General features: G+C 37.7%; 1 protein-coding gene across 1 annotated transcript in view; it reads left to right on the top strand.

The window, feature by feature from the left end:
- Window positions 1-15,778, top strand: part of LOC134534704 (suppressor of lurcher protein 1-like) — a 360,907-nt gene that overhangs the window by 194,820 nt on the left and 150,309 nt on the right. The window contains exons 6-7 of the mRNA XM_063373180.1: window positions 4,041-4,197; window positions 6,741-6,800. Coding sequence (XP_063229250.1) covers window positions 4,041-4,197; window positions 6,741-6,800 — 217 coding nt within the window. The remainder of the gene's footprint in view (window positions 1-4,040; window positions 4,198-6,740; window positions 6,801-15,778) is intronic.

Raw genomic sequence — 15,778 nt, 5'->3', positions numbered from 1 at the left:
ATTATGTTTTTAAGTCCATCGACGCAATCTTTAGTTTCCACATAAACTACCAGCTTATCACTACTATATTATGACCACACTGTAATTGCCCCTGTGAGCTAATCTAAACCGCTACTACAAACTAATATTTAGGATCTTTTCGCTCATTTCTTTCTCATGCTTCGAACTAATTTGTGGGGTTGTAAGTAGAGACTTGCACCATTTTTTTTTGCCACGGTCGTTGTGTCTTCGTGCTTCCTCCAAATGCTTTCACTCGTTCTTGGAAGTGTTGACTGCCCACATTATACCAATCTTAGCACAGATGAGGCCGTCGAGGATGTCTAATGCAAGAAAAAGTAGCGGTAGAAATCCACCTGTAATCTTTTTGTCAAGAGTATGCATTTTTTTCTCTGCGTTTTGCAAGACTGCACCAGTTTTCCTAATTTTGTTTTGACCTTCATGATTTTGGATACGCCCCATGTCGCAATTTTTTCTCCAAGTCCTGAATCTGGCAATTTAATTATATCTTTGGTTTTCTGTGCCAGTAGCTCGTCAGCTCAGTGCCTTGATTCCAGATCCTTGCTGAGGTAATGGGCAATAGCATGCTGCTTGCACTTCTCGTCTGGAAAATTAATGCCAACTTAAACTCGTTTGGCTAGTTTCGTTCCTGAATCACAGAACCTGTAGCCTGGAATGTGTGGATCAAAAGGCATATTATTTATCAGCGAGTTAACAATACATGCACCGATGGGTTGTTTTAAAAATCATGCTTGCCTGCCTTGCTCCCCAAAGGTTTTTTTTTCCTTCCTCCTTCCCCTCCACGGACGAATACCACCGTAAAGGCAGAGCATGAAAAATTTCCCTATGATGAATCCTCTTAAGTGTGAGGTGGTTGACCCAAATAAGGCGACCTTAAGCTTTAATGAATTTTTCCAATTTTTCAAATAAATAATAGGAGTTACACAATTTTATCAAACCTTGTTTGATCCATTCTAATCATGTTGAAAAATTCTTAACTCCAAAATATTCATAGTTAGCCATATATTTATTTTTACTCGAAAAAGTGCAAAGAGGCCTTGTTAGGAGCGAGGTGCTTCAAATAAGGCCACATAATAATATTTAAACAGACAAGTTACAAAAAAAATCGGAACAGGTATAGAATGGTATTTAATTGTTAAAAAAGAACACAATAGAAGCTTGACAAACTCTGAAGGTATTAAATACTTAAAAATGACTATTCATTTAAGCAAAAATTGGCAAATGGAGGACAATGCAAAATCTCTTTGATGATTAATTCGTCCAACACACTCTTAGCATTTGTTCACAACTATTGTATAAATATAACACACAAGAAGCTGAACAACCTCTGAAGATTTTATAAACTTAAGAATAAGTAGCTTTTTGTCAGGGGCACAAAAACATTTTAGGCACACTCGGGACAGTAGAAGATCTCTTTGTCTGATTTTGACAATCCAACACACTCCTCGTGCACATACTGCTTACAACTTGCACAGAGTCGCATATCAGCAAGACGATCTTGGTCACAAAGGAAGCAGTACCAGCTGTCAGATGACTTGAATTTTCTGCTATGCTGTGTTTCTCTGGTGCTTGGCTGTGACAGAGTTCCGCTGGTGCTTGGTTGTGACTCCCTACTTGATTGCGTAGATTATTATGCACTTCATTTCGCGGAGATTTAGTCACTGCTCTTGAATTTTTTTCTTGAAATAAAGATTTAACGACTTTTTGAGCCTTCGAATTGATGGATTTACGTCGCTGGGTCTTTTGTGATTTCAACTTTGGTGTGGCCAGGATTGCCGAGAGTGTTCAACCAGAAGTGTTGATAGAATGAACGGAATTTTGGGCGAGGGTGTTTGTTGGAGTAGAGGAAATAGTGTCTGTCAGTGCACGAACTGCAGCACACACATTTGTAACATGAGGTTCTAACACAGTTGATCGAGAAGAAACATACTGAAAAGGAACATTTAATGTGGGAACTGAGGGTTCATCTTCTGATTCTGAGTGTGGTGATGCAGAAGAAGGTAGGCCTATCTGTTCCCTGTTCATTTGTGAAGTGTCTTCTGAGACACAGGTTAGATCGGGACCATCATTTGTGGATTGAGTGTCAGTCAAAGAGGCAGGAGCAAATGCAACTTCAGGGACAATATCCGGGTTATAAGGGTAAATTCCTGTTGCTTTAAATCCTGAGATTATATTTTCTGGAGTCATAGACCTGAGCCATACTGTGGAAAATATTTTTCCAAATGTGCTGCGATTTTTTTTTCGATCGGGATGAGTCATCCAAAATTTCAAGACTTCGTCATCCCAAAATGACTCGAATGACTTAAAAACAGATTTGTCTAAGGGCTGCAGCTCGTGGATATATTGCTAGGTAAACAAAACAGTGTTATGTTATGTCTGTCAGCAGCTGAAACAATATTCGCACCTAGATGTGAGGCAGCACCATCAAAGATTAACAGTGTTCTACCTATGCTGGCTTTATACTTAGCAAAATGTTCAATCCACTTTGAGAAAGTTTCACATATGCTTCCTTTTGGTGTCATTACAGCATTGGACCCTGGTGGCAAGTTCTCTTCCCATTCAGGTTTCAGTCGTTTGCCTTTGAATAAAATCATTGGTGGCACAAATTGTCCCATAGCATTCCCACATGTTACAACTGTAATATTCTCTGCATGCTCCGACGCTATGATGTGAACCCTTTTAACACCTTTACGAGCAAAAACCTGTTGTTGATGGTGTAGAGTTAATCTACAACCTTTTTCATCAACATTGTATATCAAATGAGGTTTATCAGCTACATCACATTCTAACATGACATTTCTGAGTTTGGCAAAGTAATCTCTGACAATGTAAGGATTAAGTTTCGAAGCTCTTCCAGGATTAAGATGTGGCGTTCTGCGTTTCGCTACATCTGGAAGCCTTTTCAGAAATAATTCCAGCCACCGGCGTCCAGCTTTGCTCTTCAATGGGTTAAATGGGTTAATAATATCATTTTCTTTGCAGAATGAATAAACACTTCTCTTTATAACATTACTTGTGATAGGCATGCCAACATCTGCTAGCCGAAAAGAGCCTTCGACATAACTCTATCTCTTGTTCTATGGTCAAGACAGGAGACCGTCCCAATTTTCTGTCTGTACTACCTGATATCACATGATTCCATAATGTTCTTCGAGGAATACCAAATTGAGATGCCACACCTTTGACAGAGCGCCCACTGCGGATGGCTGATATGGCTGCATTCATTTGCTCACTTGTCCACTGAGCTCTCCGCACTTTTGACTGCACGGGAGCCATAGTTATCTGTAATTAAAACGTATAAGAATAATTCTATATTTCGTAAGATCATAGAATATTTATTATCTGTGTAACAATATTGGTACTAGTCAAATAAAAGTTTTGTCAAGCTATAATTATATAATCTTTAAAATATTAACAATAGAATTAGTGACACCATAAAATCTTTATAAAAAATTATACCATTATTTTAAATGTATCGCAGCTACTACAAGTTCTTTGACACTAGGTACCTAAAAGTTTAAAAGTGTAAATATTTTGGAATCTTGAATAAAGTACTCTGTGCCCCTAACAAGGCCACCATAGAACTTTATAAGGCCACACATGGCCTTATTCGGGGCAACTGCAGGCTTATTCATTATTACATTTTACAGCATTACATTATTACTTTTAGAATATACTATGACATATGCTTAAAGAGCACTTATTATAGTGCAAGAATACATATAAATCAGTATTTTTAAATTCTACTTACCGCTAATTTTCACGCAGATATCGATACTAAATATTATAACACACACACCTCATAAACATTGCTCTCAATATGGTCTACAACGAACGAGAGCAAGTAGTTCAAAACATAGCCACCAGATACTGCTCCAATGCAGATAAAGTAAATGCTGCCTCCTATGGTGTTTTCAATTTACTTTTCAAGATATCGATAGGTGGCCTTATTAAAAGCATGGCCTTATTTGGGTCAACCACCTTGGTATTCTCTTAACCAAATACACACCGCCTCGTTTCAGGGATGTTCCAGACTGACGGGCAGAAGGTTGCCGGCACAGCTTGCGACCACCAGTTCACCAGCAGCAACCACTCGGCGGCGGGTGGCCGCTTCTACTCGCCGCGCTACCCCGCCAGCTACCCCAGGACCACCAAGTGCAACTACAGGTTCCGCGGCAGGTAACATCGCCTGCCCTCAAGCAGTCGGGCAACGCGTCTGCCTTGTAATGCCCGCTCTACAACGGCGCGGAAATGGAGACGAATCTCCCGGAACATATCACGATCGCGTCTGCTGCTTCCGCAATGCTAGGAAAAGTGACAAATGGCAACCAATGAGATTGCGTTTTAAGGTACGAAAAATTAATTTAATAAAAATACATATTATACTTCAAGATCAGAGCACGGTATTATTTGCATATATAATAAAAATAAACCAGAAAGTAATAATAGGACACCATATATTCTTGTACGTGATACAATTTGTAACGTATTTAGAACATAAATAAAAATGGTTACCACTGCAGCCCTCTACTTGGATTCTATTGGTCGCACAGAGCCACGTAAACGGAAGAGCGTATGCGTGCTATTGGAGAAACTCTGTTCTGTGAGATCTTTATCCGTTTGTATGATCCGTCTCTGTTTCTGTGTCACTGTAGAACGGGGCTAAGGCTGTGTTTATAAACTTGGCATGGATCTTCAACGCCGCAACTGCGCAACACGAGACCGACCCAAGAAAATCATGGTCGTTTATACACGAAAATTCTTAACTTAAAAATAGTAAACAATATAAAACTAATTATTTCCACGGTCTTCATTTGAAAATACATAATTATCATGAAAGCAAAAGAAATTGTCAATAACTTGATTTCAAAAATGTTATTTTCGTTCACTGTCTCAAGTTAAACAAGCATAAACAAGATTTGTAAAATTAAAGTAACTCCTGCGTCTCAAAATATTTTGTTAAATTCTCTTCTAATATGACCTTCGAAAACGCAACTCAAAACGGAAGAAATTTGGAAGTTGAGCAATACTTGCGTTGCGTTATTGTGCATTGCGTAGTTGATAAACTGGTGGTTCCTGAAAATTTTACATCTTACATAGTTTATAAATCACACTTAAGGGCCATTCCACAACGACAAGGAAAAATATTAACGAAAACGTATCACTAGAGACTGGAAAAATTTGCGAGTTCAGTTACCTCCAGGATAGACTCCATGATCCTCTACCTACTTGGACAAACGGCGCCTGTTCATTGGGTGCTGAATTTTGAGGCGTCTCAATTGGGTAACTTGTGATTGGATACTTTTTTTTATTGATTTTCTCTAATTGGCCAAGAGTCCTACATATTAACAGTGAACCAATAGCAGAAAAAGCACAACGGTATAAATATTTTAATTTTAGCATATCACGAAATATACCCGCGAATTTTTCCGGTCTCTACGTATCACTATCCGACTGCCGCCTCTACAGTGCACGGAAAAGTAACAAATGGCCCACGGCTGCAGCCAATCAGGAAGCACCCCCTCAGGCGAGAGTATGTAAAGGCAGGATAACTTATAAGAACCTGAGTAGGTAACTGCTCTCTGATGATGGTGACTGCAATTTCGACCGAAACGTCGGTGAATTATTCGCCAAGGGCGCGGCTACAACCCATAAGCCAAGCTACTTCAGAAAATGGCCGTGAAAGCCTGCGAACATAATTAGTTCATTATAGAGTTTGTCACAATACAACAAATCAAGATATCGGGTAAAATGACATGCCGTAATATGCCTGGATTGCTTAATGTGATTTCGGAAAACCGTATATAAAGTGAAAATATTATGGTCGGGCCAGGACTCAAAAACCCAGGTCTCCTAATGTGTTGGTCCAGTGGCTTATTCACTACATCACATCCCCTATATCATTTCAGGTTTTTGGCTTTCGAAGTTGATCCACGTCGTAGCGTTATATTGTAGCGACGTTTCGCTCTGCATTATTGCAGGCTTCATCAGGGCTGAGACATCTATCAGTTGGTCTCTCAAAATTGTGTTGAAATGCAGGGCGAAACGTCGGGTACAATCTACCTCTTCGACGTGCCTTAAATTTTAGAGCCAAAATATTGTGTTGGACAATGGCCACGAACACACCCGATCTACTTTATGTTAGTAATATGTTGTGGCAATTTATTACCGTCACTGCGGAATGCTAAATGTGTGTAACCTTTCAAATAAGAGTTAATTTAATGAATGTAGTAATAAATTAAATTTTTTTCGAGGTAAAGTTATTAAAAAGTGTTCCAGCCGAAGAATGTGATTTTGTGAAGGCTAAATATTTGTTTCCATTAAGTTTAAGTTTGTGTATTTTATTTTAAAATTTGTTATCATACAATATTTTTTCATCCAAAAGAAAACTTTTAAAAAAGAATTTCGTTTCTTAAATTACTTCTATTGTCTATATTCTAAACGTTTTCCATTTTTGTTATTATAAAAAGCTTTCAGTTCTTTGAGATAGGAGACGTTAAGTAAATTGGTAAGCTGTATTCATGAGAGGAATGTAATTTATTTCGGGTCAAAATATACACCAGCACATTTTCAGAAAAGCATTTTCATGCTTAACGTGGTTAATTATAATAAAATACGCAAAGTTAGTTATATATTTAGTTTTAAATAAATTTAATCTTTTATAATTTTTTCTCTCCCTTTCGTGTGAGAGTATTAAGTGTTTTATCGTGTTGTGTATGCAGGTTAAAAGAGAGAGTGCGGATCGTTTTTGAAGAAGTATCCTTGCAGAATGGCGACATCAGGTAATCAAAACTTTTCAGTTCTTTTTTTTTTTTTTTTTTCATTATGACGGGGTCACAACAGCGCAGACAGGCGCGACGCGAACGACGCAGAGCGACAGTAAAACATCGCGTTGTAGTCAACATGTGGTTCATACCCACGCGACGAACAAAATTAGACGATTATTTAAGTATCTTGCTATTAAATACTCACCAAACATACGACAACCATTTTTTTTTTAAATCAAAATAAGCGCATAAGAATTCACCACCCCTATATTTTATATTTTTCGAAAACAAATTTAAAATGAAAGTATGTTGCAACTATGAATTTCGTCAGGTTGCCGTCACAGATGTACGAAAGTCATTAGTCAGAAAGTTATTTCCCTCGTCCGTTGCGTCGCGCCGGTCCGTTGCTGTGATTCCCGCACTACGCCTGCGAGTATTAATGAATTGGAGGCTCTTGGTCTACTGTCCTCCTACTGTGAATGTAGAAGCGAGGCCGGGCAGTGAGAAGTCAAATTTAAAGGAATGATTTCACACCGAACTTATGAAATGTCACAATTTAAATATAAAATAAATGTGAACGAGTCTTTCAGTTCTCGCCAGAGATGTGTAATATCCAACCTCGGTAACGAGCAAATATATGTGTTCTCGTATTGCAAATACACCTATAATATTAAACTCGGACACGAAATTTAACGTAGATTTTTTTAAAATAATGCCTAGCATGATAAATGTTACGCAAATAGTTTTTTTTGCAGCTACATTCCTGGACGCGAATCACGCGTAGATTCCGCACCTACCGCTAGAATTCGTTGCCGGAGCAGCTACGTTGACTATCGAATCATTAGATTTGCAGAGAGAAGTTTTAAACTATATAATGTAACGGCTCCTATAAAAGCGAAAAAAAAAATAGAAAAAAAAAAAATACTAAACCCTGTTTTGGGCCTAATTTTCGACAAAAATATTTTATTAAAATACTGCCCACGCTATGAAAAATTCATTATACAGTTGATACTATAATGTTCCCTTCATTATTTGTTAACTTTGGTTCACTCCATCCACAAGAGCTGGCAACACCGTGGTTGTTACACAATTCTCTTCCTTAACTTCCGTCGCATTCATGAAATTACGCCCACCTAATGCCGTATACCAAGAATTAAAATGTTACACATGAAATACTTGAATAACTTTAAACGGGAAGTGGATACGATCCTTATTTTCTTTTTCTGTAACTTCATGTAAGGGTGTATGTATGCGTGCGTGTGTTTATTAACATTGTTGAGAGATATGTTTAATGGTTTTGGATTTCTTACTGTTTATTGTTTTTTTGTTTCTAATGTTAATAAAACAGTGTCTTTTCTTTCTGTAAATGGAAGTGTTTGTTCTTATTTACTTAATTGGATTATATTTGTGTTAGTGTATTTAAATTATTATATTTTACCAACGTTTAAGATCCTATATTAAATAATGTATTTTTATAAATTTATACAATATTTTAATTAACTTTTAATAAGCTATTCTCCTAATTAGGTCTTTTTCGAAAAGTCCATTAATTTTATCTGTAGATTTAATTTTAGTTTTAATATTGAAAGTAATTAATTGCATTCGCTTTTGGGGAAAACAAAAGAAGGAAATAAATAAATAAAATGCGAAATAAAAAGACGCTCCTAGTGGCACAGTACTTGGATGAATTGCCTTCCATTCAGGCCACTCGTGTTCGAGTTTCACGAGCGGTTCCAATTCGCAGTGTTTCCAAAGTTTTTATTGAACGTGGCGGACGTTTCTGAGAGCATCGCATTTTCTCCCCTCTTTCCATTCCTTGCCCCACCCCCCACCCTCTTTTCCCCACATTGCGAGCGTCATTTCACCTTATTTTATCTCGTGTTCGTGAGAAATGACATTACCTTTTCCTTTTTGATAAGTATATTAATGCGCGATTTCTTTTTCTTCTGCTGGCCAAAAGCTTTTGACACAAGCTTTGTACCAGTGCTGACGTTAATCGTTCTTTCACTTTGACTACTAAATTGAACATCGCGTGTTGATATTTTCTTATTAATTATCATTCCTATACACACTAGACTAGTGAGACCTTAATTATCATCGTTCTGCCACCTTGCCTCACTGATTCCCACTTCATCTAACTTCAACCCGTCCAGATAATTGGACCAAACTCAACAATGTATGCTTGCAATATTCCACGCTTTACAACATGTAGAAAGTTTTTTTTCCAGTGATGATTTACTAGTGGCTGAACTTGTTTTATCACATGATACTTATTGGCTTTAGGCGTATAACCAAACTCTTAATTTGATCGTATTTTAAGAAAAACCTGTACTGCACAAAGAAAGAGTTTGGCAAGAAGAATTTCCCTAATGAAATCTAGAAAACGGTCAGTCGAATGTGTGAACCGTTGTTCACTTGTCCACTCTGAATTTGAAATTATGAGGAATTTCTTTGAATCGGTGAAATTTGATTGAAATCATGCCAAAACTGTGCCATTTCAATAAACTAATTGAATTCCTACATTTTTTTTTAAAAAATAAAGTTAAGGGATTTTCCAGTTATTTCCACCACCATATTTGAGCCATATTAATGTTTTTTTGACGTGACAACGTCTAATAAATCGATGAACGCCGGCTGCACGCAGTAAAAAGTGTCCCGTTACGCACATTGTTCCGTTACGCTGTGTCCCGTTATGCTCATTGTTCCGTTACTCTGTGTCCCGTTACGCTCATTGTTTCGTTACGCTGTGTTCCGTTACGCTGTCGGCGAGTGCAGTAATAATAGGTTATGTTACAATTGACTAAAAAATTATGGTGATTCATATAATTGTTGATAGATATTTGATTACAGTTTATTTATATCAAAACTTGTTCATAATTATATTTAAACTTTATAGCTAAAAGCCAGTTTTTAAAATTAATTACAACTCATCTACACGTGAACTGTTTCGTCGACTGTTTATAAAGTGAAGTGAAAAGTTAATGTGGTTTTCATTGCTTATTACAACAACAATTTCGGCAATTAAAGTTAATTATTCTTGCATTTTAAAAATCTGATTACTAGTATAATTTAAAGTATTTATTCTTTTAATATTAAAAAAAAATTATTTAATTTTATTCATAAAAGTATGCAATCATTTCTTCAATGTTTTGTTATGACGTTGTCACGTTTAACTATCGTCCGTAAACCGACTTTACAGACAACCAATTTTTTTTTGCATTATTGGGTACCTTGTTTAGCGTTTCAAAGTTACACAATAAACAAATACAACAAAATGGCGACCAAGAGGATGAAATCTGACCTACCTGGCTATTTGAGTTCAAGTTCGCCAGCTGTGTTCTGACAGATCTGCTCTCCGGGACTGCACCAACAGCACCTGATGTCGCTGGTTACGTGGACCAATTAAACGCCAAATCCGCAACTGCACCGACTGACAGACGCGACAGACGCGACTGCGCGAATGTGTCTGTTCCTTCAATGCTCCGCCCACCCGCACACATACAAGCGATGTACAGAACATCAGAAAAAAAACTCGTGATTTAAAAGCTGCTTAATATATAAGATTACTGTCTGTTGACGTAAAGCATTCAGTATACGCTGGTGGCGGGTGAGTTGCTAAAACGCGAGATTTCAAAATAACATTTAGGTATGAAAACCTTGCATTACACGTTTTTCATTTATCCGCCATATGTTATGGTTACCGCTCAAAACTTATAGCTACCCAATGTACGAACTAAAACTGCACGCCAATTCAGAGCCTTGCGCGTTTTTATTAATTTTTAATTCTTAAATTATTTTCCTCTTTTTTTACACTTTAACAATAATTCACTAAATTAAACAGGAAATTTAGCACTCATTAAAGCAAGCTTGTGTCACTTAGTTACTTCAATGCATGTGCGGTATTTTGACCGATGAAAACACTTTAAAAATTATAACCCTTGACAAATAAATAAAAAATAAATAAAGAAAAATAAATTTCGATTCATTAAGTTGATGGTTGAAAAAATAAACTAATTAAAATAAATCCTAAAGTATAACATTGCTTCAGAAAAAAAATATCTACATAAAAAAGTCAAAAATTGATAATAAAGGAAAAAGTATAAGTACATAACTTATAAAAGGACATAAAATATAGATGCAATACCGCGATAGAAACACCAGCAAGCGTCGAACTTTAATCCCACCTCACGAACACAAACACAACCCTGGCTTTGTTAATCCACCAGTCAACCCCACAATCATTCCATAGTTTTCAGTCACTGCAATTTCACCAATTTAAATAGTATGTTCTATAGGGATTTACGTTGCACGGTCGTGAACAGAGGCATAATGCGATTGGGAGATCCGAGGTTTTCTGACCCAGTGTGCTCGTGACACTGATTTAAAATGTTGGTCCGGGATTCACACGCGCAGAACTTTCTCACGGTTAAAAAAAAAAAATCGAACTCTTGATCAGTTAACCTGGATCGTTTCACCTGCTATCTGCCTCTCCACCCCACCAACGGGATTCGTCGACATTTATCACCGCCGCGGCAGTGATGGATCCCAGCATCCCTCCTGTTTTCTGCTGGGAAAGGTCTGTTTCATCCCACAACCCCCCCCCCCCCCTTTTTTTTCTCCATTCCCCTGAAACCGCTTCCCCCGGACCGGGCAAACTCATCGACTCCGCACCCGAGGACTCGTCGAAACACGCTACCCCTTCCTCCTACCCCCTCACCCATCCAGCGTGGAGTCTCCGGTGCAATCTCGCTTGTAAATCTGTTCCACCTCCCTCCCTCCCTCGTAGTAATCCTTCCACGGGTTCGGTCGTTCAATTGCCCCTGCGCGACGCTTACCGCTGTACCAGATTAATTACCCCGCGCGCGAGAGAGGGTCTTCTTGCGTAGCGCGGCCCGCCCTACTGTGTGCCAGCCAGCAAGCCTCCAGCTCCCCTCCCTAGCATCCTCCTTTACCGCGGCTGCGTCGTCGTAAACTGCAGGAACTGCCCCGTCCAAGCAGTCCAGCGGCCGCAAACCCTTAAGGTGGGTTCACGACTGAAAAAATTAACAATTAGTAGGGCCATGCAGATTTCGCGAAAAGATTCCGAGATTAGTTATAAGTAGAGACCCGTGAATTTCGCGGATTCAATGACCTCCAGGATAGACTCCAATATCCTCTACACACTCGGGCAAATGCCAACTGTTCATTGGCTGTTGACTTGTGAGTCGTCTCGACTGGGTGGCCTGTGATTAGACACTTCTATGAGTGAGGGTCTCTAATTGGCCCTCAGTCCTCCAGATGAACAGAGAACCAATGACAGAAATAGCACTAAGGTATAATTATTTGAATTTTAGCATAACACGAAATGAATCCGCGAAATTCACGGGTCTCTAGTTATAAGTTAAAACACTGTAGCATCGCCTGTGTTTCGTGATCGGGTGAGTTTCTTTCAGGTAAATGTCGATTGTTACAACACCAATCACAGTAATTCTGTGCGGAAGCAAACGCATCCTGAGTGGCTCGGTCAAAAAAAAAAAACGACTTCTCTCGCAGACGGCCGCCAATCACAAGGAAGAAACCTCTGGTGCGGGTATACCTTGTTGCAATATAATATGCGTTCAGATTTATTCGCGAAAATTGCCTGCCCCTAACTATTAGTCGTGTACCTAACATATGACTTTATGTTTACCGGTGAAATGGTTTATTGATTGTGGTGTAGGAATTGTGACGAGTCGTGTGCGAACCACATGTAGACTTAAGACTTTTTTTTTCCTTAAGAGTTAAGGGTAGCGCCGATCAGAGCACATTAAAATGTGTTGTTGGCGCGAAATAATGTTTCGTTGGGTAAGCAGGTTATGATTTAGTTCGAAAGGAGTAGGAAATGCGGAATTACTCGCATCATGTTGATAAATGATAAAAAATACTTGTAAAAACATTGAACGGAAATTTAAAAAAAATAGCTTGGAGTGGAATATAGCCTATATAAATTGTTTTTTAAGATTTCGGAAATTAATAATTATGATGTGTGTCTGGTTAATTTTTACTATTACACGAGTATGTAAATATGTATTTGCAACTCATGAATATATTTTCTTACTGTAAAGCTATTTTATGGTAGCTTTTAATATATTATATCAGCATGACATGAGCTAGTATTTATATACTAAACATCAATATCGTCGGATTTTGATTTGTTTACGAATTCTATGTTACGAGGTGAAAGAAATGTTGCAATTTGTAGGTTCAATCGTAGCCACGTTTCTGGTACTTCAAGTAGGTACATAACCAATTCCATCATGGTTGATAATATTACGTCGAAACAAATTATTAATCAGCAAAGATTACAAACCTAAATGCTCTTCAAAATGCAGACAATAAGTACCTAGGAATGCAAAAACTAAACTTAAATAACATGACTGCTTTCTCCGCCGATTTTATTCATTGGAGTTAACGACGACTAATTCAATCATAAACTGTATATTACTTAAACCAAGTGCTCGTCGGCGTATATGTTAGGTTTACAATTGTTAAGTTTTTTAATCGTAACCCGCCTTTAGGAGCCCCGCCAAGACAGGGGTGCGTGAGTTGAGCCACTTGCGTCCGGAAAATTTTCTTTTACGCTTGCATCTCAGGGTGTTGAACTTTACCGCCAGGTCTCAGCACTGCGTCGCCGGTGGTTTTAGTTCTCTCAGAAATTTGTCGCTACACAGAAAAAACGAATTTTCTGTACTTTCGCAATAGATTCCGCCGGGAACCAGTTGCCAATAAATAGTTTTTAATACTACAAGAAAGATATTGTCAGTTTTTATAAAATGGCTATGGTAATTTTTGCACATAGTAAATACCTTTTTTCAGTTAATTCTGAGTATTAGTAAAATTAGCGCATATCTATTTTTTATTTATTTAATTGATGTTTCATTTAAGCATATTCTTTCAAACCATCGAAAAGATAAAATAATATTCAAAAACTTGACTTTATTTGGTTTTTCCGTGCTTTTTAATATGCACAGTTAATACTGGGAAGCTATTCAGGGAATAGTTTACAAATAACTAACTATTGGAGGTACTGGGACAACACAAAGCAGGAATTCGCGGGTAAGAATCCGAACTCAGTAATACTGTGAACACTATTTTGTTGCGATACAGTTTATTTCATGTAAATGTACAAATTTACAAATATCTGTAAGTCAACATGATGAATATTACTGTTCCATTTTCAAATCAGTTACAGTGTAATGTCGGTTTTTCATTTAAGTGCAGTGTTACCTGTGTTTTCTACGTTTTCACAAATTAACAATGGACGACTATAGGTACCCGCCCTCTGACGTCACGGCGTCACGTGATACACTTGGAGAGGGGATGAACTGTGGGAAACAAAACAGTTGCTATCTATTGTTGTATATGGCTGCAACCTAGAACGGCGCATCAAGTGATGGTTATTCGTTAAATTGTTTAATAACGGTGCAGTATTGTTCTGTTCCTCATTGTAGGAGCTCAAGTTTAAGGCCTGGAATAGGATTCCACGGCTTTCGAAAAAATCCACAACGTTTAAAATTATGGGAATTAAAAGTTCGCAGGGACGATCGAAAATGTCCAGTCTCAGCGCACATGCGTGTATGTTCAAAACATTTCGTCGCTGCAGATTATAGAAAAGTAGAATGCGGCGGTAATTTTTAAAGAAGACTGCCGTGCCTAGCGTTTTTACTTTCACGTCTCCAAGGAAATTGAAACCCCCACGCAGAAAGCTTCATTTTATATCTAATGTAAGTAGGCCGTAAACATAATTACGCTCGCATTCCCGAGAACTATTCAATAATGAAATATATTACCTATTTAAATATTTTTGTACCGGAAATTAAGGAAAGTTAAGCACTATAAATCACGAATTTGTACGGGTAGCATAAACCTTACGGCCTGTACATACTGCTTATTCGTTACTTTAAATAGTTATGTACTAAGACATAAAAAATGTTAAGAAGTTTACAAATTATTTACATGTTTATTATTTTTTTTCAAACATAGCCTACAATCCGTAATCAGCACAAAAACACCCTAAATTATTACGATTTACATATCACACCTACATGGCCTAGGTTTTAACTCAATAATGAAAGGTTATGTAATTTTTTAAATATGAGTTTTTGTGAACTCATTAAAAAATTCGTTATTAGGTATACCACAGAGTTAACATAACTTGAACAAAAAAAAACTTAATGGAGATTAAGTTCATATCACATTTTAATATGGGGCCGGGAGTTGTCAAGCCACTATTAAACCGTTTTTGGGCGTCATTCTATATACTTTAGAAACACAAAATATATTTATATCCACATTAGAATAGGCTATATGCAAACGGATTTGCTGGGTTATGCAATGAAGATTAACCTTGTGATAAATACTTTTTAGTTTCGAATCACGAGCTGTCAATCAACACGAAAACTGCAACTTTTCTATACAAACCGTAAATAATAATTACGTACCCTGCTTTACACGCACAGTATGCGTGAGTAACTTCAAAACCATTAGGTTTCTCCTCCACGAAAATAGAGAAACTGGGCATTTTCATTTTTTCTTTGACGTGGACAGCAGTATGCTTTCACAAACACATCTTTCCCACATGTCGCAGTCCACTCATCTTTGTAGTATGAAGAAGCAAATAAACTATACCCGTCTTTAGAAAGCCTCTTACCTAAATCCCCGACAAACCTAAAACCAGAGCTAATATCAAAGGAATTCAAATTATATAAAGATTTTGTTCATGAAAACTCTCTCAACGTAGCTTCTTCCATGATCAACTGCTGTTTGTTTACCAACTGTTTCCCACAGCTGACAGTGGCGCTTCCGCTGGCGGTTACTTGAACTACTTAGCTCCGCCCCGTTTCAAGTCGTCCATTAGGTATTCCCTTTAAACATATTTTTACGTCCGCCAAATCGCTAATCAGGCATGACCTAGGTACCCACCGTATCGGACTGAAAACCTCTCACTGTACGAAAATGTTGTCCTGTCCTTCGTG

The sequence above is a fragment of the Bacillus rossius genome, chromosome 8 (genome assembly GCF_032445375.1).
Source record: "Bacillus rossius redtenbacheri isolate Brsri chromosome 8, Brsri_v3, whole genome shotgun sequence".
Lineage (NCBI taxonomy): Eukaryota > Metazoa > Arthropoda > Insecta > Phasmatodea > Bacillidae > Bacillus > Bacillus rossius.
The sequence above is the reverse complement of the archived record's forward strand: the minus strand, read 5'-3'. Positions and strand labels throughout refer to the sequence as shown.